Raw genomic sequence first — 25,146 nt, forward strand, 5'->3', positions numbered from 1 at the left:
TCGCTCCCTCCAGCCCTTTCCACCATTCACCGGGGAGGCAGTGTGCTAACACTTTGTATCCATTTTATTTCATCGGCACAGAAGCCCTATGAGAGATCCTATCAGCCGGGGTTCTCCAGAGAAACAGAAGCAATCGGTTATATATAGATTTCATATAAGAGGAGATTTATTATAGAAATTGCCTCATGTGGTAACAGAGGCTGAGAAGTCCCACGGTCTGCTGTCTGCAAGCTGGAGGACCAGGAGAGGTGGTGGAATTCAGTCCACAGCTAAAGGCCAGGGAACCAGGGGAGCCGATGGTGTGAATCCCAGTCTGAGGCCAAGGGTCTGAGAACCACGAGGCCCAGTGTCTGTGGGCATAGAAGACAGACACCCCAGCTCCAGAAGAGGGTGAATTCACTGCTCCTTGTCTTTATGTTCTGTTTTGGGCCCTCAGGGGATACTGGGAGTAAAGAGAGGGCAGCTCTCTTTATTGAGTCTACCGATTTCAAATGCTAATCTCCCCCGGAAACACCCTCACAGACACACCCAGAAACCATGTTTTACCAGCTCTCAGGGCATCTCTTAGCCCAGTCTAGTTGACACCTCAAATTAGTGTTAAAGTCATCCGTTGCAGAAAATACATGACTTTCTCTGTTTCGTGTGTCCAGAGTGACTCAGAGAGTTCACGTGACTTGCTGGATGAGCCCGACTTCTTAGGGGTGGAGACTGGACCATCACTCAGGCCTGAGTTTTCCCTGCACGGAAACTGTCTCCTGAGGGATCGTGCTTGACACATTCAGAAGGTTTTCCACCACAGCTAGAAGGTAGGATAAGACCTGAGATTTGGAGAATTATTTATAACTTTTTTTTCTCAGAAATAGTGGACTTTTGTCAATATTTTGACAACTTTTTCTTTAAAAATGAAGCAGACGGAAGAACTGCCTTTGAAACAGTGGCTATTCTTAGGTTTGATTCAACATATAGCAGTTAAATAGTGACTACCTTCTTCCATGTCCAGATTCTTGATACGATAAGGAAAAATCCATGTCTTTTCCATGACAATCTTGTACAATCAGAAAGGGAAAAAAAAAAAAGCTTCTGACATCCCTCCTTTAACCTCCTTGCTAATCAGAAAATTACTTTTCGCATAAATGCTTGAGATTAAATAATGATTAGTTACATTTGTGTGACAGCCCACCTCTTGGAAAATGTTGACATATGTGAGATCCTATTGAATAATCAGAGTCATAACCAGACTGTGGTGTCTTCTAAAAGGATTTTCTTCTTAAAGGAGCATTGCTTTATTTTTTTTTCTTTGAAAACCACTGAAATGTTTTTGAACGTGATGCAGTCATACTTTTAAACATCTTCCCTCACATTTTCCTTTTGAGGATATTTGATAAGCAAATTATTTATGCGCTTAAGACAGAGGACAATGTAAAATTTCTTTGTGACGTTTTTCTGGTTATTACAAAGAGAACTCAGCTGCATGCATCTTTCTGCAACAGGTGACTTCTCCGTGGTCTCTGTGAGGACATGATCCCTCCTTGGAATCTTCAAAGGCAAAATCACATATGTATTTGTTTCTTGTTTTGTTATCTTTTTTTTTGAGGCCTCACCAAGCACCAGACACTGTGCAAAGTACCTTTAATTCTCATCCACCCTTAATTATTATAATAACCCTATGAGGTAGGCACCATAATTGGCCCCATTTACCAGATGAGAAAACTGAAGTTTATAGAGGTTAAATAACTTACCCACAATTTCTCAGTTAAAAAGTGATCGAGCAGAATTACAAGCCATGTCAGACCAACTCCAGACACTGTGGGTTTATCCACTCAGTTAGTATGCCTTCCTAAGGTTATCAAACTGACCTGCGGCATAAGAAGTGCCTAACAGTGGGTTAAACAAAGATTAGACTTTGCTGTTCAGCTCCCCAGGCATTCAGGATCTTGCTGGAGGCATTAGTGGAGAGAAGGAATCGCCTGTGTTTACAGAAAAGGGCCAGGGTTTGCTGACATGTTTAGTTAATCCACATGGAGTTGGCTGATGAGGATCCTGGTTAATTAGTTGTGGAATTTAAAAAACGAGCAGATGTGCCATGGTAAAATGCATTTTGCTTCCCGAACCCTAGGGGAAAACACTGGGTATGTTCTGCGTCTGTGTGTACTTACATATCTTGATTGCACATTCAACAGCATGTTTTGCAAGACTCAGGTATCCTGGCTTTGTTCCACAATGGATAATTGCATTCTGCCTCAGTTCTCCCTATAGTCTCAGGCAGGTACAAGACTGATCACAATGAGCACGGCTACGCACCAGCCAACACACCGGGAAATTTCCACGCATCATCTCCAATCCTTTCCATAATCCTGCAGACTGAGGCTTAGTTTCTCCCCTAACTGAGTGGGGAAACTGAGGCTCAGTGAGAGGTCGGTGACTTCCCCAAGGCTGTACATGAGTTAAGTGGCAAAACAGAGATTCAAACTTACACAGGTCTGGTTCCAGCACCTGTATTTTTTTCCCCTTCTGCACTCTTCATTTGGAAAAAAAAAAATGCACTTAGAAAAAAAAAAAGTCAAAGGCTATATAAAAAAAGATATATAACAAAAATAAAGTTTTCACCCAGCCCTTAGCCCCCTGCTTTCCCTTCCCAGAGGGCCCCCCCACCATGCTCTTTTGTGTCATCCAGTATATCTATGTATGTACACTCTATTTTTTCTTTGAAGCTGCTGGTTCTAAGTCGTTTGGCTGAAATGGACTACATCTCTGGACTGGTTTCCTATTTAGAATTTACAAATGCTTTGGGAGCAAAGTGGGGAAGGGTTTTGCATGACTCTCAAACAACGAACAGGCTGTTCTAGCTACACATCTTTCAGGAAAAGTCATAAAGAACAGCAGGTCATATATTTTTATGCATGGTCAGGAGAGGGAGAGGGTATCAGAATATCCAGGGGTAACAATGTCCTCCTTCTTGACATCCAAACACACACACACACACACACACACACCAGTTATCATGTGTAATATGGTATTTTCTAACTTTTTTTTGAGCTACCAGTTTAATACCAACATCTTCCCATTGTCTTAAACATTTTTTAAAAATTTATTTATAACCACAGCATAGCATTTCGTTAAATGCACGTGCATCATTTAATCCATATAGTATTGTGCACATTTAGGTTGTTTTTGTTATTTCACTTCATTAAATAAAGAATACTGTGTGGAGCATCCTTATAATACAGATCTTTCTGCAAATATCTTAACATTTCAACAAGATAAATTCTAGTGACCACCTTCCATTAAATTTGAACTTATTTGCAGTAATAGCATTGTAGGAGAGTGTATATTTCTATGCACCATGGATAACACTAAATAATTCTTAACTTGTGATAGATCAGAGTGCTATCTTACTTGTATTTAATTTGTATTTCTTTGATAGCTAATGAATTTTTGTATTTTGCCAGTTTCGTGTCTTTTTCTCAGTTTTCTTCTGGGGAGTTTTTCTTATTAATTTATAAAATAAACTATTTATTAAAGATATTAAATATTTGTCTATCATATCTGGAACACCATTTGCTTTTTTAAGTTTTATTGACCCTTATGGTGACTTTTTTGTCTTCCAAGCTTTAAAAATTTTATGTAGTCATATGTGAAGTCTTTTTCTTTGCCTTATTCTTTGATATCATGGTCATAAAGCTTCCCCACTTCTGAAGAATATATACATATTTACTGATATTTTAATCTCTTATGCCATTGTTTTCCTTTTAACATTGAAGTAATTCATCTTAAACTAATATTGGTGTAGATATGAATGAGTCAAATGTGAATTTGACTCCATTTTTCCTAGCTGATTGGCCAATTGTCCCAGCAAAGTCCTCATAATCCATAATTTCCCAACTGACTTGACATGCTACTTTCATCATGTGTGTTTTTATATAGTTGTGCTTATTTCTGATTTCCTATTCTGTCCTAGCAATCCATTTGCCGATTCCTGAGCCAGAAACACACCGTTTTATTTACTACGGCTTTATGATCTATAGCATATGACATTGTAGTTTCTGCCCCATGATTCTTCCTTCTAACACAATGCATTGGTTCTTTAATTTATTCATTCAAAAGAAACTTCATAACTGTGATGTCAAATTCAATTGTTTAAATCCTCTTGGGGTTTGGACTGGTATTACATTTGATTTATAGATTCATTTGAGAAGTATGGATTCATAGTATGAATTCCCATCTCCCCATTTATTAAAGTTTTAATTTGAACTGTCTATAAATTATGGAACAATATTAAATATTAATTGTGTTAGCAGCCATCTTTATTGTGCCTGACTTTAATGAGACTCAGAGCCTGGGCATTAGAGGCAAAACACTTAGTTTTATATCCTGGCTTCACCAATCAGTACGTTGGGTCTTTGGCAGGTGATTCCTCTGCGCCAAATTTCCTTATATGAATAATAAGGTTAATGCAAATACCAATACTTACCTAGTGATCCTGAGGTGAGATTTAAATGACATAATAGATACAAAAGTACTTAGAACCATGCCTGCCACGTGGCTCTCAATAAAAGTTAGCTACTACACTATTTCATCCTCGAATATGAAGTCCCCGTGGGTTTGAGAAGGATATTCTTTTTCATGCTAAAGACGCAGCCTTCCTGGTTTCTTCAGGTAATTTTTTTTTTCGTAATTAGTGATGGATGTTGAATTTACTAAGTGCCTTTTCGGAATCTGTTGAAAAGATCATTTTTTTTCTTTTGACCTATTTCCGCGCTGAGTTACGATTCTGTGTTAGATGGAAAGATAGGGATCTCGGTGGGATGCGGCAGGTTTTCTCCTAATAAACTGTGCTATGGTAGATATTACTTGAAATCTTTCTCTTGAGAGGAATCTTCTGCTTGTCAGCTTAAGGTAGATAAGACCCTGCCAGCCGGTGTCTTGCCCTGCTCTTCACCTTGGCCAGTGTCTGGGGGCTGCCTGTTTCAGGAGCTTCGGAGGATCATCTCCCCATCTCTGCCCTACTAGGAGAGAGGCTCCAGCCCAGCTGTAGGGCTGGGGGAAGCTCTGTAGGTCCAGCTGCTCTGTCTAAACATTGACTCTGCTTCTGCCCCACCTCTCACCTGACCAGGGTCCCTGGTCCTTCCAATTCCAGAACTATTGGAAGATTCCCCTTTCTGCTCATCAGTGACACCCCTTTCCCCTGCAGCCTCCCTTTAAGTTTCAGCTTTCTCTTTCTAAGACCAATATCCCTCATAACTCAGCCTCCCATCCTCCAAAAGTAAGTCTCTCTTCATTATCTGCTACCCGTTCTCTTGATATTTTGCATTTATACCTTTTATCCATCCATTACCAATTTAGTGGTGGCCAGAGAAGAAGGGTAGAAGAACACTGTGTTTGATCCACCGTGTTACATGGACGTTCCACCGTGAATTGAGCTCTTCATCAATATTCACTGATGCCCTTTGTCTCATTTAATGTCTTTTGCCTCAGAGTCTACTTTTTCTGGTGTTAGTAGCATGACTCTAGCTTTCTTTAGACTGTCATTTTCCTGCTGTATCTGACCCTCTCCATGTTCATATAAAATATTTCCATCCCTGTGCTCTGGGGTGGTCTTGTAACCACAGATATAACTGACTAGGCTTTGTGTTAGAATGAGAAATCTTCAATGTTGTCTTTTTTTTTTTTAATTGTGGTGTTTAGCCTATTTCCAATGACTTTAAATATTAACACAATCAGTCCTACTTCTTCTGTTTCTGTCACCTAGCTTTCCTTTCCTGTCTCTTTTGTTATATGAGCTGCATTTACTTTCCTTCTTTATTTTCCAGTATTTTGAAAGATAGATGTCCTGTTTTTAATTCATTTTACTTTTCTCTACTAGAGTAAATAAGAAGGAAGGACCTTTTGATAAAGAATCTCATGTGCTTCCTCTGCCCCTCCCCTCCCCTTCTTCCTCTACTGCCAGCTTCTCAGTCTTTGTCCATTTAACCTAAGATTTTAAATTTGATTGGTCAAATTATTAATTTTTCAATAGTATTAAAGTATAAGTTATTAATTTTTCTATCTAATTTTTTAAAGGAAAAAAAATCTTGATATTAGGAGTTAAATGTATTAGTTATTTGGGCTGAGTGCTTTGTTCAGCCCCATTCACTGTCCTTTCATGTACGACTTCCCCATTCTCCAGTTCTTTCACACCAGAGCTCGGGTCATGGCTTTTATTTTCAAGGAGCTTTTTGGAGAATGAGGTCAAATGCTTTTCACGCTGTTGCACATCTTATAGTGCTTTTTCTTTTGCCTTCACAAGCAAATTGACTAAGTACTAAGCATTGGCAGTCACAATTTTTTTTTCAGCCAAACTCTATGGGTGATGGTCTGTGTTTTCTAGGACTTAATGTTGCTACAAAGTCTTTGTCTGGCTTGAATTTGTAGAAAAACTGTTTTGTTTGCTTTATCCATTCTGGGTATCTATAATCCTTACAGAACTTTCACATTTCATATATAATTTTAAATGTTTGCCCTGACACACGTTTGTATAGATAGATGATGGATGGATGGATGCATGCATAGATACATGGATGCATGGATATATGGATGGATTTGTGATGTAAGGTTTATTTTGTTCAGACTAAACTGACCTTTTGATCTGCCCACATTGCCATCTTTTATCTCTTTGATGAAATCTCTGCCTATAGCTCTGTCCGATTTTTTTCGGGTTTCTTCTTCAACAAACTATTCACTGCCTATGAAGACTCTGTCTTCCAGGTCACCTTCTCTCTCGCCAGTTCAGTCTTGTGGACTTTTACTTGAGAAGCCCAAGATCAGGCTCATGTTTGTTCTGATTTTTATTTTCTCTGTTGCTAGTTCTACTCTTGACCGCTGTCAGTGTAGTTTGCTAACGCATTTTAGGTTCCCTACAATACCATCGTACCGTCCACACCTCTTTTTGTCTTATCCTCTTGTCTTTTCATTTCATCCTATGTTCTTTCATCCAAGCCAATGCACATCTCTTGACCTTCTGCTCAAATGTCCACTGTGGGGTTCCTCCAACCACTCAATTCCCTCATTACACTTGCTCACCTTTGCCTCCACCCCAAATTGCAATGATATATTGCTTATTTGTCCATTATCTCCTCCACCAGACCAGAGGCTCCATGAGGGCAAGTGCTACCTACATCTCTTATTTAGAGCCATGACCTCAGCTCCTAGCACAATGGCTGGCAAACAGGTGCTTAATAATTACTGAATTATTGAATTGTTGGATGAGTCTCTGTCCACATTACTCTGGCTTGGATGCTCTTTGGCTGAACTAACATTGTTTTGAGTCAGAGGTTCCCAAACTTGAGCCACTGAAGGACCACCTTTTTTCTAAATTCTTGTACCATATATACTATTATTTACTTAATGTTTATCTGGAGATCAAGTCACATTTTCTGTGTTCACTCCATATTGAAGCCTCATATTAAGCAGTGAATTCTGTTAAACAAAGATGATGTTCTAGTTCTAATTTTTTAAAATGCATTAAAATAAACACAAAACTGTTAAAAAAAAAAAAGTACTTTTCATCCATGAATCACTTGCACCACAGAGATGACATATAAAGAGCTCAGACCACTGCATTTCCTCAAGGAATCAAGGTCTTCATGCTTTAGACTTTGATTCTTCCCCTGTTATTCATTCAACAAGCCTGAGTCATGCTTTTTTGGCTGCCTGTGATGGTGTGGCACTGTGACAAGAACTGAAAACTTCACAGTCAGCAAGGAAGACACCAGCCCTTCCTGATGGGGTTTGCAGACTAACTGGGGTGGAGGGGTGGCAATAGATAAACAGATACGTTAAGAGAATTAGAGACTGTGCTCAGAGCTATGAGGGAAATAAACCATGGGGTTTAGAGAGTGCCATGTGAGAATGGTGACATTTGAACAGAGATCTGAGGATGGGAAGGACTGAGCCATGGAAGAGTCAGGGAAACGTGTTCTAGGCAGAAATAGCAGAAAAGGCCTGGAGTCAGGAAAAGACAGGACTGAAGGATTTGAGAGTGTCCGCTAGCTCATCTTACTGGGTGTCCCGACTGCCTTGCAGAACTGAAATGCTGAGCTGGACCATTCCACATGATAGCTTGGACAAGAATCCAGATCTGCAGTTTGGGGTGGGTCCTGGACCCTGTGGAAGTGCTGTTGACTCAACGACCTTCCATGCCGCTTTGGGTACACGGGAGGCCTGGATGATATCTGAGCAGCTGACTCCCCAGTGCTTTGCCCAACAGCGCTGCTCCCCTTGCTCCCTGCACGATCAGAGAGCCGACCCCAGCTCACCCTTGCAAACACTGGGTCTCATGTATTCTGTTACACCTGCCTCTTTGGGAGACAAAATGGAAAAGACTCCTGGCAGTGGCTAATTTCTCCCAGGGAGGCTGCAGGGAATTGGGGTGGGCCAGGCAGAAGGCGTTGCCTCCAACAGTGGCAGTTGGATCACCTTCTGCTAGGGGGCACTGCTATGCTGCAGGAAGTAGGGGCAGGCTTGCAGAACTCCACCCTGCACATGTAGTACCTGGGGGGACTCTGGAGTGTGAGATTGTAAAGCTTGGTGTTAAAAAAAATAAGATAAACTCATGGACTCATCTAGACTTTGGCTGGGGTGTTTGCAGATGCCTGGGTAGCTTTCAGAACTGCTCTAAGGACTGACAGGTCCTCAGTGTGGATCCAGGCACAGGTGGAAGGAGGGGCCTCCATGGACACCGCACAGGCAGGGAACCTTGGGAGGCGGAGGTGGAGTTGCACAGGCCAAGGGGACTGGCTCCATTCTCGGCCTGGGGCTAATCAGTGTGGAAAACTCGGTGTTTGGCAGCAGGGAAATGAAGAGGTTCTGTTCTAACAATTTCTGTATTCTCTATGGTGTGAGCTCATCTGCTGAGAGGGGCAGGAAAGGGCAGGCTTTGATCATTTACCAAGAATGGAAAAGGTCTGGTGGTGTTGTGCAGAACGGGCGAGTGAGCTGGCCAGAGGACCGTGGCGGAACTGCTGGCTGTGCCAAGGCCCTCTTTGTGTCAACAATCAGGTGTTTGTACTGGAGCCAACCTGCCAGTTTCAGACATTCTCCTGCGGTACTCTCCCTTCTTCCCCTCCATCTGTTTTCACTTAGATTGACTTCGGGAGCCTGTAAGGAGAAAAGAGTTCCCCTAAGCCACCATTTGGTGCCACCTCTGGTAGCCTTGAGCCCATTTGGTAGCCCCCAGGGGACCATCTTGCTTCCTCGATGTTGACGTCCCTGGGGAGTGTCACACAAGACCAAGCTGGCTCAGAATGGATGCTGGAGAGCAAAACCTTGCTAGAGAAAGATGCTGGGCTGCTTCCCGCAGCTCTGCGCCTGAATGAGGAAACTGTGATTGGACCTGAACTGGCAGGGACTAATCACCAGAAGAGGCTGGGTGAGAAGTGACCAGTTGGATTCAGTTATAGATTAGATGTGAGTGTTGCTGGGGCCACTTGTGGATGATGAGGCCGTTTAGTGAGACACAAAGAGATAAGGAGTAAGTGGAGGAAAAATAACTGAAATATGTGTGGAGAAGAACAAGTTAGAGGGGGAAAAAGGAAACCAAGACATTGTGTTCTCCAAGCCAAGAGAGAACAGTGTCCCCTAGAAGTAGGGAACGAGCTGACATCTCAGATAGGTGAAACTAGACCAGGACAGAATGGGATTGGCGTTCATGGGTTCACTCAGAGAGCTGCTTCAGAGGGTGAGGGGTGGGAAGTTGAGGATGAATGTGAGGTGAGGAAGGAGAGCCACTGAGCTTTATGCTACGAACTTTGGGAAGAATGGTACACAGTAAGCACTGAGCCCAGAGTTACAGTTCTCCCTGAAGGTGATCAATTTCACCCAGATCTTATTATCTTTTAAGAATTATTCTACGTATCAATCATTATATTACTGTATATTCTTTAAAAATAAAAGAACAAGGTCCCATCACAAGAAAAATTGTGTAACTATGTATAGTGATTAGTATTTACTAGACTTACCGTGGTGATCACTTCACAACATATACATATGTCGAAGCATTATGTTGTACATCTGCAACTGACATAATGTTATATGTTAATTCTATCTCACTCTTAAAAATAACTGAATAGATTAAAAGACAAAAAAAAGAAAAGACTTAAACAAAAGGGGGGAAATTGAACAGCGAAAGAGGAACCCGTTGATGGCTGGACACAGTGCTTTACAGTTTACATGGGCCTCTCACATGTTTATCCAGCCAAGTGAAGTCCTTATTACCATCACCCACACGTTGCATTGAGGAAACTACTATGAAAGTCACAAGGCCGGGAAATGGAAGAGCTGGGTTTTCTGAATTCACATTATCTACAGTTCATCGTCCGACATCAATCAGCCGATCCCATTTAATGCATAGATATTCACTGACTATGCAATTTGTGCACGGATGGCCAGGGCCTGACTACTTAAACTGTGGGCCATGGACCAGCCCGTCAGCCTCACTGCAGAGCCTGTTAGGTACAAATGCGGAATCTCGGCCCCCTTCCTAGACTTACAGAATCAGAATCCGCATATCAGCAAGACTCCCTCCGACCCCCAATCAGTACGAATGTGCATTAAACCATGCGAAGCGCAGACTTAACGGACCCACTCCCTGGAGCAAGGGAGAGTAGGCTTACATGGGGGGAAGGAGCTAAGGCCAGACTGAGAGAGAAGGTGAGAGACCCAGAGTGACCCACAGAAGGTGGCCTGATAGTGTCCCCAAGGTCAGGCCAGGCTAGCTGCAGATGGTGCCTGAGAAATGGAGGTCCAGTTGCCTGCAAACTTATAGGAGCTGTAAGTGCAGCAGCAAAATCCATTCATTCAACACCCACGGTCATCCTGTTACCGAGTCCGACCTCATTCTGCTTGCCTCACGACAGGCCAATAAACTGGGCAAGTGTTGGGGCAAGGAATAATGACTTTATTCGGAAAGCCGGCAGACTGTGAAGATGGCAGACTAATGTCCTGGAGAGCCATCTTCCCCAAGTCAGAATTCAGGCTCCTTTTATACTGAAAGGGGGAGGGGGTATGCTTGGTTGTTGCAAACTTCTTGATGTAGAAATTCTTTGTTCGTGGAATCCTTTGTTCTTACAGCTGTCCACGTGGGTCAGGTCACAGTGTCCCCGTAAAACCTCCAACAAAACAGACGTTATTTTCTGTTCCACAAATTGTAATCTTGGTATGAGTGGAAAAGTGTTAATATCCTTAAAGGTTAGAGCCTGTATATTTCAGGCTACAGGCAACATTCTTTTACAAAAGGTGCCCAACCAGCAAGACTAAGCCTAGTAAACAGAGCACAGGGTTAAAGTCAAAGGAACAGATCTAATATGGAATCAGATTTGTTCTTTTCTATTACAACCCCGCCCCCTTTCCCAGGCAAGATTCTGGAGAGCAGGGCTGTGCATTCCCAGCCTCCTGTATCCTTGCTCCCCACCCACACCTTGGCTCCTCCAGACACATTTCCTCCCCCTCACTCCTTGACTGCTTCCATACAGGCTCTCTTCTCCTTAACCAATTACCAATGGAGACTTTGTAATGTAGATTTTTATGAGCTAGTTTTTTAAAAACTGCAAAGAATGCATGCTCATGGCAAAGAGGAAAAAAATCCAATGAGTGCAGAAAGATAAAGGTGAAAATAAAGTCCCATTCTACACCTCAGGCCATCCAGGTCTCCGAGAGTTATTCTCCAGAGGTAACCACGGTTAACAGTTTACTGCGTATCTTTATGTGTGTGTGTATTTTGTATATAAATAGGCACATATTGAACTTCCTGTTCTACAACTTGCTTTTTTCACTTAATAACACATCTTGGATTCCTTTCTGCATCAATAGCTATAGATCCACCTCATTTTTTTTAAGTCACATAATAAGCTATTGTCTGGCCTCACTAGAGTTTATTTAAACAGCTTCCCACCCAGGGGCATGTAGGTTGCTTCTGGCCTCTTTCTGTCACAGTGTTTCAGTCATTAGGTCAATGCCAGCTGCTGTAACAAACAAACCACAAGAGAAGAGTTTATGTCTTGCTCACAATAGTCCAAGGGGGCTGTTTTCCCAGTTGTAAGTGGTTTTCCTGTCCTTTCTATCTTTTGGACTATCCCCTGCTAGGGCCTCAGAGTTCTCTGCATTCTGCTAGAAGACGGAAGAGACAATGGAAATCCAGGACATACCTACTTTGTAAGCACACGAGCCTGGAGGTAACACACTGTAGGTTTATGGCAAGAAGCAGTCACAGGGCCCCACCTGTGCAGGGGCTGCTGGGAAATGTAGTCTTTGGCTGGGCAGCTGCCCTCTAGAAACAGAGCTACACTATTGGAGGGAGGGGCAGGAATCTTTGGTGAACACCTCCCCATCTCTGCCACAAATGCTGCAACAAACATTCTTGCACACAGGGCTTTACATGCTCGTACAAATACATTTCCAGAAGTGGAACTGCTGGGTTCAAGGGTATATGTCTTTTACATTTGGGTAGATAGTATCTTCTTGCTCTCCTAAAGATGCATTGATTTCTGTGCTCCCTCCACTATTGGAAAGTACTTTGTTCTACACTCCTGCTAGCAATAACTTATAATTTTTAAAAATAAATTTTCCAATCAGGGGCAAGGTATAGCTCAATTAGTAGAGGGCATGCTTAGCATGCACGAGGTCCTGGGTTCAATCCCCAGTACCCCCATTAAGTAAATAAATAAATAAACCAAATTGCCTCAAAAATTAAAAAAAAAAGAACTAAAAAATTAAATAAAATATATTTTCCAGTCTATTTCATCTTGGTTTTAATTTGCATTTCTTTAATTTTAAGAGTGTTAGAGTATCTTTTCATATATTTGTTTCCCATTAGTAGCTCTTTTACTGTTAACTTCTCTTAGTCTGTGTTCCTTTATTCTACCAGCTGGTTCTTTTTCTCATTAATTTGCAGGAATGTTGAAAAATATATAAAATATATAAACATGTACACAGATCTTAAAAATATATGAAATCATCTTTTGTCTTCCTATCTTATGTACCGCAAATATTTTACCAGCCATTTTCCTTTTATTTTATTTATGGTATTTTTCCATCCCAGAGACTTGCATTTTTTATGTATCTAACTTTTCAGTCTTTTCCTCCATGAGTTTTGTCTCATGCTTAGAAAGGCTGTCCTCGTGCCAAGATTAATTTTATATTCTCACGTTTTCTTCCAGTGTTAGAGTCACACTTGCTTGAATCCAGATTTTGCAACTTGCTACGTGGCTCTGGTGACTGACTTTAGTTCCCCGTGTCCCAGATTCCTCGGCCCACGAACAGGAAGGGTGAGAGTTAATGCAGAGACTGAGTGAGGTGGTTCATACCCAGAGCTGCAAACCACACTGGGCTGCCAGTCACGGCACCAGAATTGTGAGCTGTCCGCTTGTTCCCGTCTCGGGCATCAGTGACCATGTCTCAATCAGCTCGGGCTGCTGTAACAAAAATTCCATAGGCTGGGGAACTTAAACGACAGAAATTTGCTTCTCACAATCGAGGTTCAAAGTTCAAGGTCAAGGTGGCAACCAATTTGGTTCCAGGTGAGGACTCTCCTCCTGGTTTACAGCTGGACACCTTCTTCCTGCGTCCTCACGTGGCAGAGATGGAGAGATCATCTCTCCCACGTCTCTGTAAAAGAGCCCTAAGCCCATTTGTGAGGCTTTCACTCTCATGACCTAATTCCTCCCACAGGCTGCACCTCCACATACCATCACAGTGGGGGTTAGGACATCAGGGTATGAGTTTGAGGTGGGGGACATAGGAGGACACGCTCAGTCCGTAGCAGACTGTGTACATGGCTGATGCATGCTGCCGGCCCTTTTTTAAAAAAAGATATACACCACAATGCTGTAATATGTGTATACACTGTGAAATGGTTACCACAGTCAGGTGAATTAACACATCCATCACTTCATATTGTTACCATTTTGTGTGTATGGAGAGAACACTTAAGACTGACCCTCTCAGCAAATGTCAAGTATACAACACGGTATCATTAACTATAGTCACCATGCTGTACATTAGATCCCCAGAACGTATACATCCTACAGCTGAATGTTTGTCCCTTTGAACCAGCATCTTCCCATGTCCCGCACCCCCTCAGCCCCTGGCAGCCTCCTTTCTGCTCCCTGCTTCTGGGAGTTCAACAGACAGATCCCACAGGTGAGTGAAATAGCATTTGTCTTTCTGTGCTTGGCTTATTTCTCTCTCGGCCATAAAAAAAAGGAAGGAATGGCTGCCGTTTGTGACAACGTGGATGAACCCGTAGGACGTTACGCTAAGTGAAATAAGCTGTGTGCCCACTTCTTCTGGTTAGCAAGGGCCAGAACTCAAACTCAGATCTCTTTGACTCCACATCCCATACTGACAGGCAGCCTCCAAAGTAGACTGGTGCCCCTTGAACCTCTCTGTGTGGACACCATGCAAGCAGGATCCCCTTCTTATCTCCATCTGTCTCAGAGCAGGACTCAGGACAAATTCCAAAATGCACAAAGTACGGGGGAAAGAACAGGTGTTACTGGGGAAACTAGGAGTAGAAGAGCTCGGCATGGGGTTGCTCTGTCTCCTCACCATCACCGAGGGGGACATGCCAGAGTCTGGACCAACTATGGGTTTACCCTCCAGGGAAGGGACCCAACACCTCCATCAGCTTCCTTCCTTATAGGGCAGGAGTGAGAGCAGTCTTGTCGGCCAGGGGACAGTCCAACTACTGGGACCCCAGGCAGGCTGGTCTGAGGTGCCAGCTGTTTACAGGAGTTATCTGGGAAAGCCAGCTGCCCAGCCCCTGTATCAGAAATTGGGTTCAGGCACGGCCCCTCCTGCCAGAGGGAGGAAGCCACCAGCTCTGGTAGGAAGCCAGGTTCAGTGCAGTCCCTCTCACTGGGAAAAGGGGGCCCCCTCACCCCCAGGGTATACAAGGCTTTTAACTCCTTAAGGACAGAGACTACAACATGCCTGTCTTTGTATCCTGGCACACAGCAGGTGCTCAGTAAATGCTTGTTCAATGAACAAACGCATGAATGCATACCAGGCACAGGACAGGCATTGTCAATAGAAAGGTGACAGATGTGATCCCTGCCTTCTGTGACCTTACACTCTAGGGTGACGACAGATGTGTGAAAAATGGGATATGTCTATAGTGAGTACCATGGAATCACGGGTAGCAAATGCTTAACTGTTGGGAAGGGGAAAATAATAAGGACACAGTCAGGGAAGACTCCCTGGTGGAGGTGACAATGAGCTAAGAGATGAAGAAGTTCTGCCTGGTAGCCACAGGGGATTCATGCAGACAGCACAACATGTCAAATACAATTTTGTGGGGAAAACTGAGTAGTCCACTCTGGCCAGAGCCCAGGGTGGCCATGGACCAGATCACAAAGAGCCACACATGTCTTGTTAAGACCTTTATCCTGTAAGCATTGAGGAATTATCGATGGAGTTCAAGCTGGGACTCGGTGTTTTCCTCCTGGGTCACGTAAGTGTGAGGATTTGGGGCTGTGGGCTTGGAAGGAAGGGGTCCCATGATGCAAGAGGGGACTCACAGGCACTGTGGCTTTGCTCGGCCAACACGTGCCAGGTGAGCGGGTGGAGCAGTTTCAGTTTTAAGCACCAATTGCTTGCAGGAAAGCCTTTTCCCTCCTCTTTTGCTCCTAATTATCCCTCTGGAGACTGCAACGATTTTCAAGGAGGCTGGTTGCCCAGCTAGGAGCTAGTAAATCACCAAAATCCCCCAAGCAGCCAGGCCTTCCCAGATACGTACACCGAGTGTACAGATTTAGCAGGAAATGAAATCTTCCAGAGACTCCTGTCGGTAATGATCAGGAGCGTGCCAGCCCTGCTCAGAGGTGCCCACGTCCTGGGACACTCATAGCAGGTCCCTGGTGTGGACAGGGGGACAACAGGGGCTGCCTCAGCCCCGCCGGGTGGGCCAGAAAATGCCATCTCCAGATGACATCTCAAGCTGACCAGAGAGAATGTGGATTTTTTTTTTCCTTTATTGGTGAGGGTCCCAGAAGTCTGGAGAAGATAAAGCGTGGACTTTATGGAACGGGGAAGACTCCCAGATCTCCGCTGGCACACACACTTCTCCTTTGTTGTTCCCAAACTAAAGCCTTGCTTTTATTTTTTTTTCTCTTTAGCAAATGTTTACTGAATTACCGGAAACCTCTTCATAGGCACCTATCTTTGACACTGGCTCTTTGATCAATTTTGGGGGGCACCTATGGCATGCCAGGAATTGTGCTAGGAAGGCACAAATGAACAAGAGACCCGCCCAAGATGCTGACGATCTGTTGCTCTAAATGGATGCACTCCTTGTAAGTTTCACACAGTGGGATTAAGTTTTAAGAGTTGGATGTAGGAAGTGCCAAGAAATTACAAGTAAGGGTTCACAGAGGGTGTGACTTTTCCTTTGGGCTTGAAAAGATAAGCAGACATTTGCCAGGGTAAAAGAGATAAGAAAGATGATCCAGAGTCTTAGAAAATAAAACAAAAAAACTCAGCAAGTGCAGAACACAGGAAAGAACAGGATGTGTTCAGGAAGGGATTTTGTGTTCAGCGTAGTATGAGCATCAGGCTGCCGGGAAGTGGCATGAGATGAATTCTGGAGAGGTAAGCGGTAGCCTTGGGCACCAAGTCAACGAACGTGGGTTTTATTCCAAAGAATAGCTGATGGTTGACAATATTGGGTTTGCTTTGGAAGGATTTCCCTGGTGGACACAAGCAGAATGGATTGAACAGAGAAGAGAGGAGAAGCGAGGGCGTCAGAGAGAAATCTGTTGTCAGAGGAACAGGTGACAAGAGCCTGAGGCTGTCTGAGTGGGGCCAGGAGAGGGAGGCAGAGACATGAGAACCGAATGACAGACGTTAGATGTGAGGAGTCAAGAATGACGCTGAGGGAGCCCAGAAATGAACCCACTAACTTTTGGTCAACTAATCTTCGACAAAGGAGGCAAGAATATACAATGGAATAAAGACAGTCTCTTCAGCAAATGGTGTTGGGAAAACTGGACAGCAGCATGTAAATCAATGAAACTAGAACACCCCCCTTACACCATACACAAAAATAAACTCAAAATGGGTCAAAGACTTAAACACAAGACAAGATACAATAAACCTCCTAGAAGAAAATATAGGCAAAACATTATCTGACATACATCTCAAAGATATTCTCCTAGGGCAGTCTACCCAAGCAATAGAAATAAAAGCAAGAATAAACAAATGGGACCTAATTAAACTTACAAGCTTCTGCACAGCAAAGGAAACCATAAGTAAAACAAAACAATAACCTACGGAGTGGGAGAAAATTTTTACAAATGAAACCGACAAAGGCTTAATCTCCAGAATATATAAGCAGCTCATACGACTTAATGAGAAAAAACCAAACAACCCAATCCGAAAATAGGCAGAAGACCCAAACAAGCAATTATCCAAGGAAGAAATACAAATGATCAATAGGCACATGAAAAAATGGTCCATATCACTAATCATCAGAAAATGCAAATCAAAACTACAATGAGGTATCACCTGACACCAGTCAGAATGGCCGTCATTCAAAAGTCCACAAATGACAAATGCTGGAGAAGCTGTGGAGAAAAGGGAACCCTCCTACACAGCTGGTGGGAATGCAGTTTGGTGCAGCCACTGTGGAAAACAGTATGGAGATTCCTCAAAAGACTAGGAGTAGACTTACCATATGACCCAGGAATCCCGCTCCTGGGCATATATCCAGAAGCAACCCTACTTCAAAAAGACACCTGCACCCCAATGTTCATAGCAGCACTACATACAATAGCCAAGACATGGAAACAGCCTAAATGTCCATCAACAGATGACTTGATAAAGAAGATGTGGTATATTTATACAATGGAATACTGTTCAGCCATAAAACCAACAACATAACACCATTTGCAGCAACATGGATGTTCCTGGAGAATGTCATTCTAAGTGAAGTAAGCCAGAAAGAGAAAGAAAAATACCATATGAGATCGCTCATATGTGGAATCTAAAAAAAAAACAAACCATAAATACAAAACAGAAACAGACTCATAGACATAGAATACAAACTTGTGGTTGCCAAGGGGGTAGGGGGTGGGAAGGGACAGACTGGGATTTCAAAATGTAGAACAGATAAACAAGATTATACTGTATAGCACAGGGAAACATATACAAGATCTTATGGTAGCTCACAGAGGAAAAAATGTGGCAATGAATACATATTATGTTCATGTATATCTGAAAAATTGTGCTCTACACTGGAATTTGACACAACATTGTAAAATGACTATAACTCAATAAAAAAATGTTAAAAAAAAAAAAAAAAGAATGACACTGAGGTTTCTCTGCTTTGTGAGCGGATTCACGGCAATACTGTCTACAAAAACAGGCAAAAGAGAGAAGTAAGACTGCGGAGGAAAATGGTGAGTTCGGTTGTGGAGGTGAGATACCGGTCCACTCTCAGTCCAACATTCCAATCCAGAGTGTGGGAAAGTTGGTCCTGCAGTTACAGACTTACGAGGAGTCAACAGCTCCCGGGCAGCCCTAAGGCTGGGGAAGGAAAGAGGTCATCCAGGAAGATCACATAGAGTAAGAGAAACAGGAGGCAGACTCCTGTGAAGGTCTAGAATTTTTCAGAGAGAGCTGAGAATGTGGAAGGGGGATGAGAGCTTCAGTGCACCCCTGGTTAGACCGGTTGTTGGCTTTGTGTAAACCTCAGAAATATTAATGGAGATCTCACTTGTGCCGTGCACTCTGGTAGACTTTAATGCAAATAAGATGCACCCTGCCCTGCCTCGCGGGGTTTATAACTGAGTGGGGGGGGGAGGGTAGCTTCCACAGAGAGGAAGCCAGGTTGTATGACAGGTTAGAGTTCTCGGGTTGTCAGCAGCAGAAACTGACACTAACTCTAAAAGTAGGGAAAAATTTTAGAAGGCTGTGCAGTAACTCCCAGAACACAGAGGAACGTGGGAAAACCAGGTCTCAGGAAGGGTAAGAACCAAGCCTGGTGAAGGGACTGGATAAGAGGCTCTTCCAGGCTCCTGTGTCTGGTTGGAAGTTTCAATCCACATGGTACATTTTGTCTTTATGACACCCCTGGCACTGATTAGCCTGACTTCGCTCATGCACCCTCTCCTTGGCCTGCTGAGATTTTATTCAAAGCAGGAGTGGTGGTTCCTTAAAAAAAAAAAAAAAAAAAGAATCTGGAGGCTGTTCCCAGATGGAGGGGAAATTGTTGCTGAGCAGGTTAAAATAACAGATGGGAGGTGAGGCCAACAGTGAGTGTTAGATGATCCTTTCAGTAATTTTTTGCAGAACTGCACAGGAAAGCAAGGAGGCTGAAGCTTAACAGGGTCACAGGGTGAGAGGAAAGTTCAGCTGTTTGTTAGCCCCTGAAAGCAAAATTTGAACAATGACACGAGGAGAAAAAAGTGAGCCTTAAGGAAAAATCCCTCCCACTACGTGCTCACCGAGCAGGGAGATAGGTGGACACGCAGTGTCCTTGTTTATGCTATCATCACACGGGCCTCCTGTACACTATTCCAGTGACCTCATGGGAAATAAATACGTAAGGATGTCCCTTGGGGGAGATAGAGAACATCTGAGGTACACATTTGACTCACGGAGTGATGACCTGTGTGTGACGTTATTAACAGCCTCGTGTTTGTGTCTCCCTCAGTATTTGTGATTTGATTTTGTAGCTGATGTGCCAGTTAAGAATTAGAAGGGTGGACCCTCACTTCAGTGCATGGCTGGGGGAACAATGTGATACTCTGGCAATCACTGGAATGGGTCAGAATTTTCCAAACTGATAACAGAGATGTTAACTGGTGTTCCTGGCGAAAGATCATAGCTCCTTAGCCATGTAAGCTTGGGAAATGGTGCCGCCTCATTTCCTCTCTTGGAGATATTCTTTAGTCTATTAAAGGCAATTGCAGGGAAATCTGCTTAGTGGCTTGTCAGGGTCAATCTTTTGGGTGTTGAAGACCTTTATGTATCAATAACCCCCATAAAGTATGGAAAGTCCTTATGCTGAAATGCACTGTCGCATATATGTAATTTCAGCTACTGTCATCACAAAGACCAACACCTCATTACGCTGTGTGCCAAGGTCATAAAATAACACAGGCAGATTTCTACAAAACTCCAGCCAAAGAGTTCTATTCAAATGTACCTGTGGTTGTTTGCTTGTAATGAGATCCAATTTTAAAAATGGCATTCTCAGTATTAATAAATACTGTAAAAACCTTCTACCCATAAGGGTCCATCGTAGACCCTGGGCCTACAAGCAAAATATCCGTTGTATCCGCTTATCAGCTGCACAGTGAATGTGAAGATTCAAGGGGATAACGGATGGGTGCAGGGAAGGCAGGACGGGAAGGGATCTGAGAACACAGGTGGGCAGGTGAGCCCCTGCCTACCTTGTCCTCGGAGACTAGTGGGAGGGGCTCGGGATGGGTGCAGATACAGTCACTGTCAAGGTGGAGGAGAGAGAGATTGAAGGAGTTGAGGTGAGGCAGCGTATACATTTCCAGAGTAGTGGGAGACTAGTCATGTGTTAGCTTAGGTGACAGAAGTAGGGTTGGGAGTTTATGGTGAGCATTTGGAACACTTACTAGGATAATGATGGGGGGGGCATGTAAAAACAAATATAAAAGATTATCAAACAGCATTCAGGGCTCAATCGAAGCTAGAATTAATAAATATATAAAGAATTCAGGGTGGGGAAGATATAGCTCAGTGGTAGAGCACATGCTTAGTATGCACAAGGTCCTGGGTTCAATCCCCAGTCCCTCCGTTAAAAAAAATAGATAAATCTAATTTAAAATAAAAAAGAATCCAGTTGTCATTTTTTCTCTACTGCCATTTGGTAACCCAGAGACAGAATTAGAAAACATGAAAAGTTGGAAAGATGCATGATTAACGACTGGAAGAGCAAGTAGTACGAAGAAATGAATGATGATGATGACAATGATGATGATGAAGGTGATGATGCTACTGAAATGGCCATTCACTGGGTCCAGAGAAGGTTTAGAGGAAAGTGAAATCAAGGGCATCAGATAAATCTGAAGGTCGGGTATAATGAGTCTGAGACCGTGGGGAAAGTTGAAAGAAAGAAGGTGTGGTCTGTGTCAGTTTCCTGGGGCCGCCATAACAAATGACCACCAACTGGGTGGCTTAAAGCAATGGAAATTTATTCTTTCACAGTTTTGGAGGCCAGAATTCGGAAACCAAATTGTCAGCAGGGTTGGTTCCTTTTCGAGTAAAAAAATGGGCGCCATGCTTCTCTCCTAGCTCCTGGTGGCTGCCAACAGTGCCTGTCATTTCCTGGCTTATAGCTATTTTGCCGTAGGCTCTGCCTTCACCTTCACATCGCCTCCTGCTCTGTGTGTCTCTTCTCTTCTTCTCTCCTCTTCTAAGGACATTCCTTACAAGAAACCCTAATCCAGGATGACCTCATCTCAAGATCCTTCACTTTCTTCCATCTGCAAAGATCCTTTTACCAAAAAAGGCCACATTCAAGGTTCTGGGTGGACATATCTTTTAGAGGGTCACCGTTCAACCCTCTACAGAGCCCTAGAGTGGAACTTTTCAGAATTAGGGCAGTTCCAACGACAAGACCTAAGGTATGGCCGTGAGGAAGAGTTGCTAAAAGAGAAGAGAAAATGGAGATATTTGATCAAAGAACTACAAGGCCAGGTCACTGAGCAGAGCTGATAATAGGGACTAGGACTAAGAAGAACCAGGTGCCAGTATCCCAGAGGAATGTGCTTTGCGGGTGGGAAAAACCACAGCGTTAGGAGTGGGGAAGGGACGATTGCTGTATTGGTCATTTGCAAGTCTTCCTGCACACTGGAATCATCTGAGACGCTTCAAAAAATTACCCATCCCCAAATATTTTTATTCAGTTGGTCTGGGATGTGGCTTGGACATCTGTGGGGTTTTTTAAGTCTTTTAAAATTTCTTCAGCAGTGTTTCTAGGTAGTTTTTTTTCTAATTGAGTTTACCATGTTGTGTCAGTTTCTGGTGTACAGCATAAATGTTTCAGTCATACATATACATGCATGTATTCGTTTTCATATTCTTTTTCATTATAGGTTAGTCTGAGATATCAAATAGAGTTCCCTGTGCTTTACAGAAGAAACTTGTTGTATATGTATTTTATATATATGTGGGCTTTTCTTTTTAATTTCTTGGGTGAGCTAATGTATTCATCTCAGAACCAGGATATTAAAACGTAGAGGACGGAGATGTTGCATTAGCCAGTTTACAACTGAGATTCCTCCCAGTCTGGAGTTCTTTGCTTCTTCGGTCTTATACTATGGATGTATTTCAGATGTGTTTCAGCAGGAAAAGGCATCAGAACTCATTTCTAAAACACTTGCTGTCCTCTACAAAACACTGTCCCCCACCTCTGCCTCCAAAAAAAGATTTTCTTCGTCTATTTGGAGAAGTTATCTTTCCAAGAACAATATTCGGTGGCTTCCTTTGTATGTTTTGAATATGTAATAAATGCAATAAAAATTCCAAGCAGCGTGAAGGATTACACAATAAAAAGCATTTCTCATTTACCCTGACCTTCTTGCTCTGCTCCCACTCAAGGCCCCTCCCCAGAAGCAAATACTTTTATTGGTTTCTTGGTATCCCTCCCTAAATGATCCAGCTGTCTCTTGCTTTTTTTTTCGTTTCAGCGCTAAATCTTGGAAATCATTCCATGACAGTACACACAGATCTACCTAACTCTATTAATTAGCTATTCCATCATTTATTTAACCCATACTGATGGTCATGCAGGTTGTTTCCTGACTTAAAGCAAACTGTTTAAGACTTAAAAAAAATCAACAAGAGTTAAAGTGGGTTCTTCATCAGGTGAGAGCAGGGGAGCCTCAAACGTCAAACAGGAGAGAGGGGGACTCCACTAGGGAGCTGGGTGGAGAGAGATGATCTCCCTGGACCCCAGCCCAGGCGAGCCCTGGCTGACCCTGTGCCGTTTCCAACCCCACAGGAGCCTGATGCCCCGGACCCTCGAGAGCCAGATCACACTGGAGAAGACGCCCAGCTACTTCGTCACTCAGGAGGCCCCTCGGCGGATCTTCAACATGTCGCGGGACACCAAGCTGATCGTGGTGGTGCGGAACCCCGTGACCCGCGCCATCTCCGATTACACGCAGACGCTCTCCAAGAAGCCGGACATCCCCACCTTCGAGGGCCTGTCCTTCCGCAACCGCACGCTGGGCCTGGTGGACGCGTCGTGGAACGCCATCCGCATCGGCATGTACGCGCTGCACCTGGAGAGCTGGCTGCGCTACTTCCCGCTGGCCCAGATCCACTTCGTCAGCGGCGAGCGGCTCATCACCGACCCGGCCGGCGAGATGGCGCGGGTCCAGGACTTCCTGGGCATCAAGAGGCTCATCACGGACAAGCACTTCTACTTCAACAAGACCAAAGGGTTCCCTTGCCTGAAAAAGCCGGAGTCGAGCCTCCTGCCCCGATGCCTGGGCAAGTCGAAAGGCAGAACTCATGTACAGATCGATCCTGAAGTGATAGACCAGCTTCGGGAATTTTATAGACCTTATAATATTAAATTTTATGAAACCGTTGGCCAGGACTTCAGGTGGGAATGAGCCACCGAGATGCAAAGGCGTGTCTCTTCCATGAGGCTTGCCCTGAGACACTCTGATCCTCTTCTCCCCAGCAAACCCAGGCTCCAGCCCCTGTTCCCATCATGGGTTCCATCCTCCTGGAACCGGGGAGCCCAGTTAAGGCCAAGAGACCAGGGGGTCCCTGCCACTAGCCCTCCGCAGTCTGTCCAGGCGAGGATGCTCTGTGTCTGGCATGTCAGGTCAATTCCAAATGGTTTTCCTTCAGCCTCTAAGGGGCTTTAGGAAAAGCAGATCTTCTGATTATGAGGCATATTAGAAGTGGTGATAGTTTTGTTGCTATGAACACAGCAGTCTGTCCCTGTCACTATCCGCCCCGGAGTGGGCTTGCTGATTTTGAGTGGCACGTACCTCCCCTCTGAGCTTAACTCCCCGAGCCGCCCTGGGTGATGGATGGGAGACCAGCCTTGCCCTCCTGACCTGAGCAGCTCCTGGGGAGATCGCAGAGCAGGAAGCACCCGGCCACTCTGAGGAGACAGACCCTTTGATGATGAAATGAACCAGTGGCTTCAAAGCCTGTGGTCTCAACTCTGCTTGAAGGGGCGCTGTCTTTGAAAACCACTCTGTGACTCTCCCCGCCCCCTGTGGACAAAAGCACATAATTCTGCTGTTACGGGTACTTTTCCTCACGCGAGCTTTCATGTTCAGCATGCGACCAAATCATGCTTGTCCATGTGAAATAAATACGGCTCTCTCATGTCCTTCTGGCTGGGCCTTTTCTCTAAGTCAAGCCTGGAGCACAGCTCATTCATCCAGCTCCTCCAGGCCCGATGGGGCGGCTTTGGGGCTGGCCTGGGAGGGCAGTGAGGGCGTGCAAAGACTACCTGGGTGAAAGCAAGGGGGTGGACTAGGTTCTTGCTGGCAGAGGCTGGGAAGATCAGTGGGACATCCTCTTTCTGAAACACAGTCTGAGAGGGTCAGCTCCCTGCTTAAGCTTCATGTCTGAAATAAATCCAAACTAGAGGCTAATGGGACATCAGATATGTTTTTGCTTGGCCAGCATGAGGTTTTGAAATAATTTCCAACATTTCAAACTTGAGAGTGTTCATATGAAAATATGCATTTCCAACTTACTAAAAAGAAAAGAAATGGAAACTTGATCCCGCCAAGCCTGCACTCCAGCATGGCAAAAATTTGTGGCCACCTTTGAATGGGTCTTGTACTCTTCGGTTTTCCAGTCCCCACCTGGTCCCTCTCACTGATTTATATCATCTATCTGACCCCTGTAGGCATTTGAGTTCGCAGCCCTGCTTTGGGTGTATACTGTGGCCTCATAATAAATTCTGAACCCTCCAGCACCATTTCCAAGACAACCCCAGTGACAGTTTGGGGATCATCTGCTTCTCCTCCCTCAACCTCTGCACAAGACTCACAGAGCTGCTTTTCTTGTCCCCTTTAAGTCTCCATGCCTTGTTTGGAATGTCCCCCGACATGTTCTCTAACTAGCGGAAACCTCTGCTCTTATAAGACTTCACCCAAG

General features: G+C 44.0%; 1 protein-coding gene across 1 annotated transcript in view; it reads left to right on the forward strand.

The window, feature by feature from the left end:
* Positions 1-24,370, forward strand: part of HS3ST2 (heparan sulfate-glucosamine 3-sulfotransferase 2) — an 82,008-nt gene extending 57,638 nt beyond the window's left edge. Inside the window, exon 2 of the mRNA XM_006201198.4 lies at positions 23,012-24,370. Within this exon, the coding sequence (XP_006201260.4) occupies positions 23,012-23,630 (619 nt within the window). The 3' untranslated portion in view covers positions 23,631-24,370. The remainder of the gene's footprint in view (positions 1-23,011) is intronic.
* Positions 24,371-25,146: the final 776 nt, after the last annotated feature.

The sequence above is a fragment of the Vicugna pacos genome, chromosome 18 (assembly GCF_048564905.1).
Source record: "Vicugna pacos chromosome 18, VicPac4, whole genome shotgun sequence".
NCBI classification, from domain to species: Eukaryota; Metazoa; Chordata; class Mammalia; order Artiodactyla; family Camelidae; genus Vicugna; species Vicugna pacos.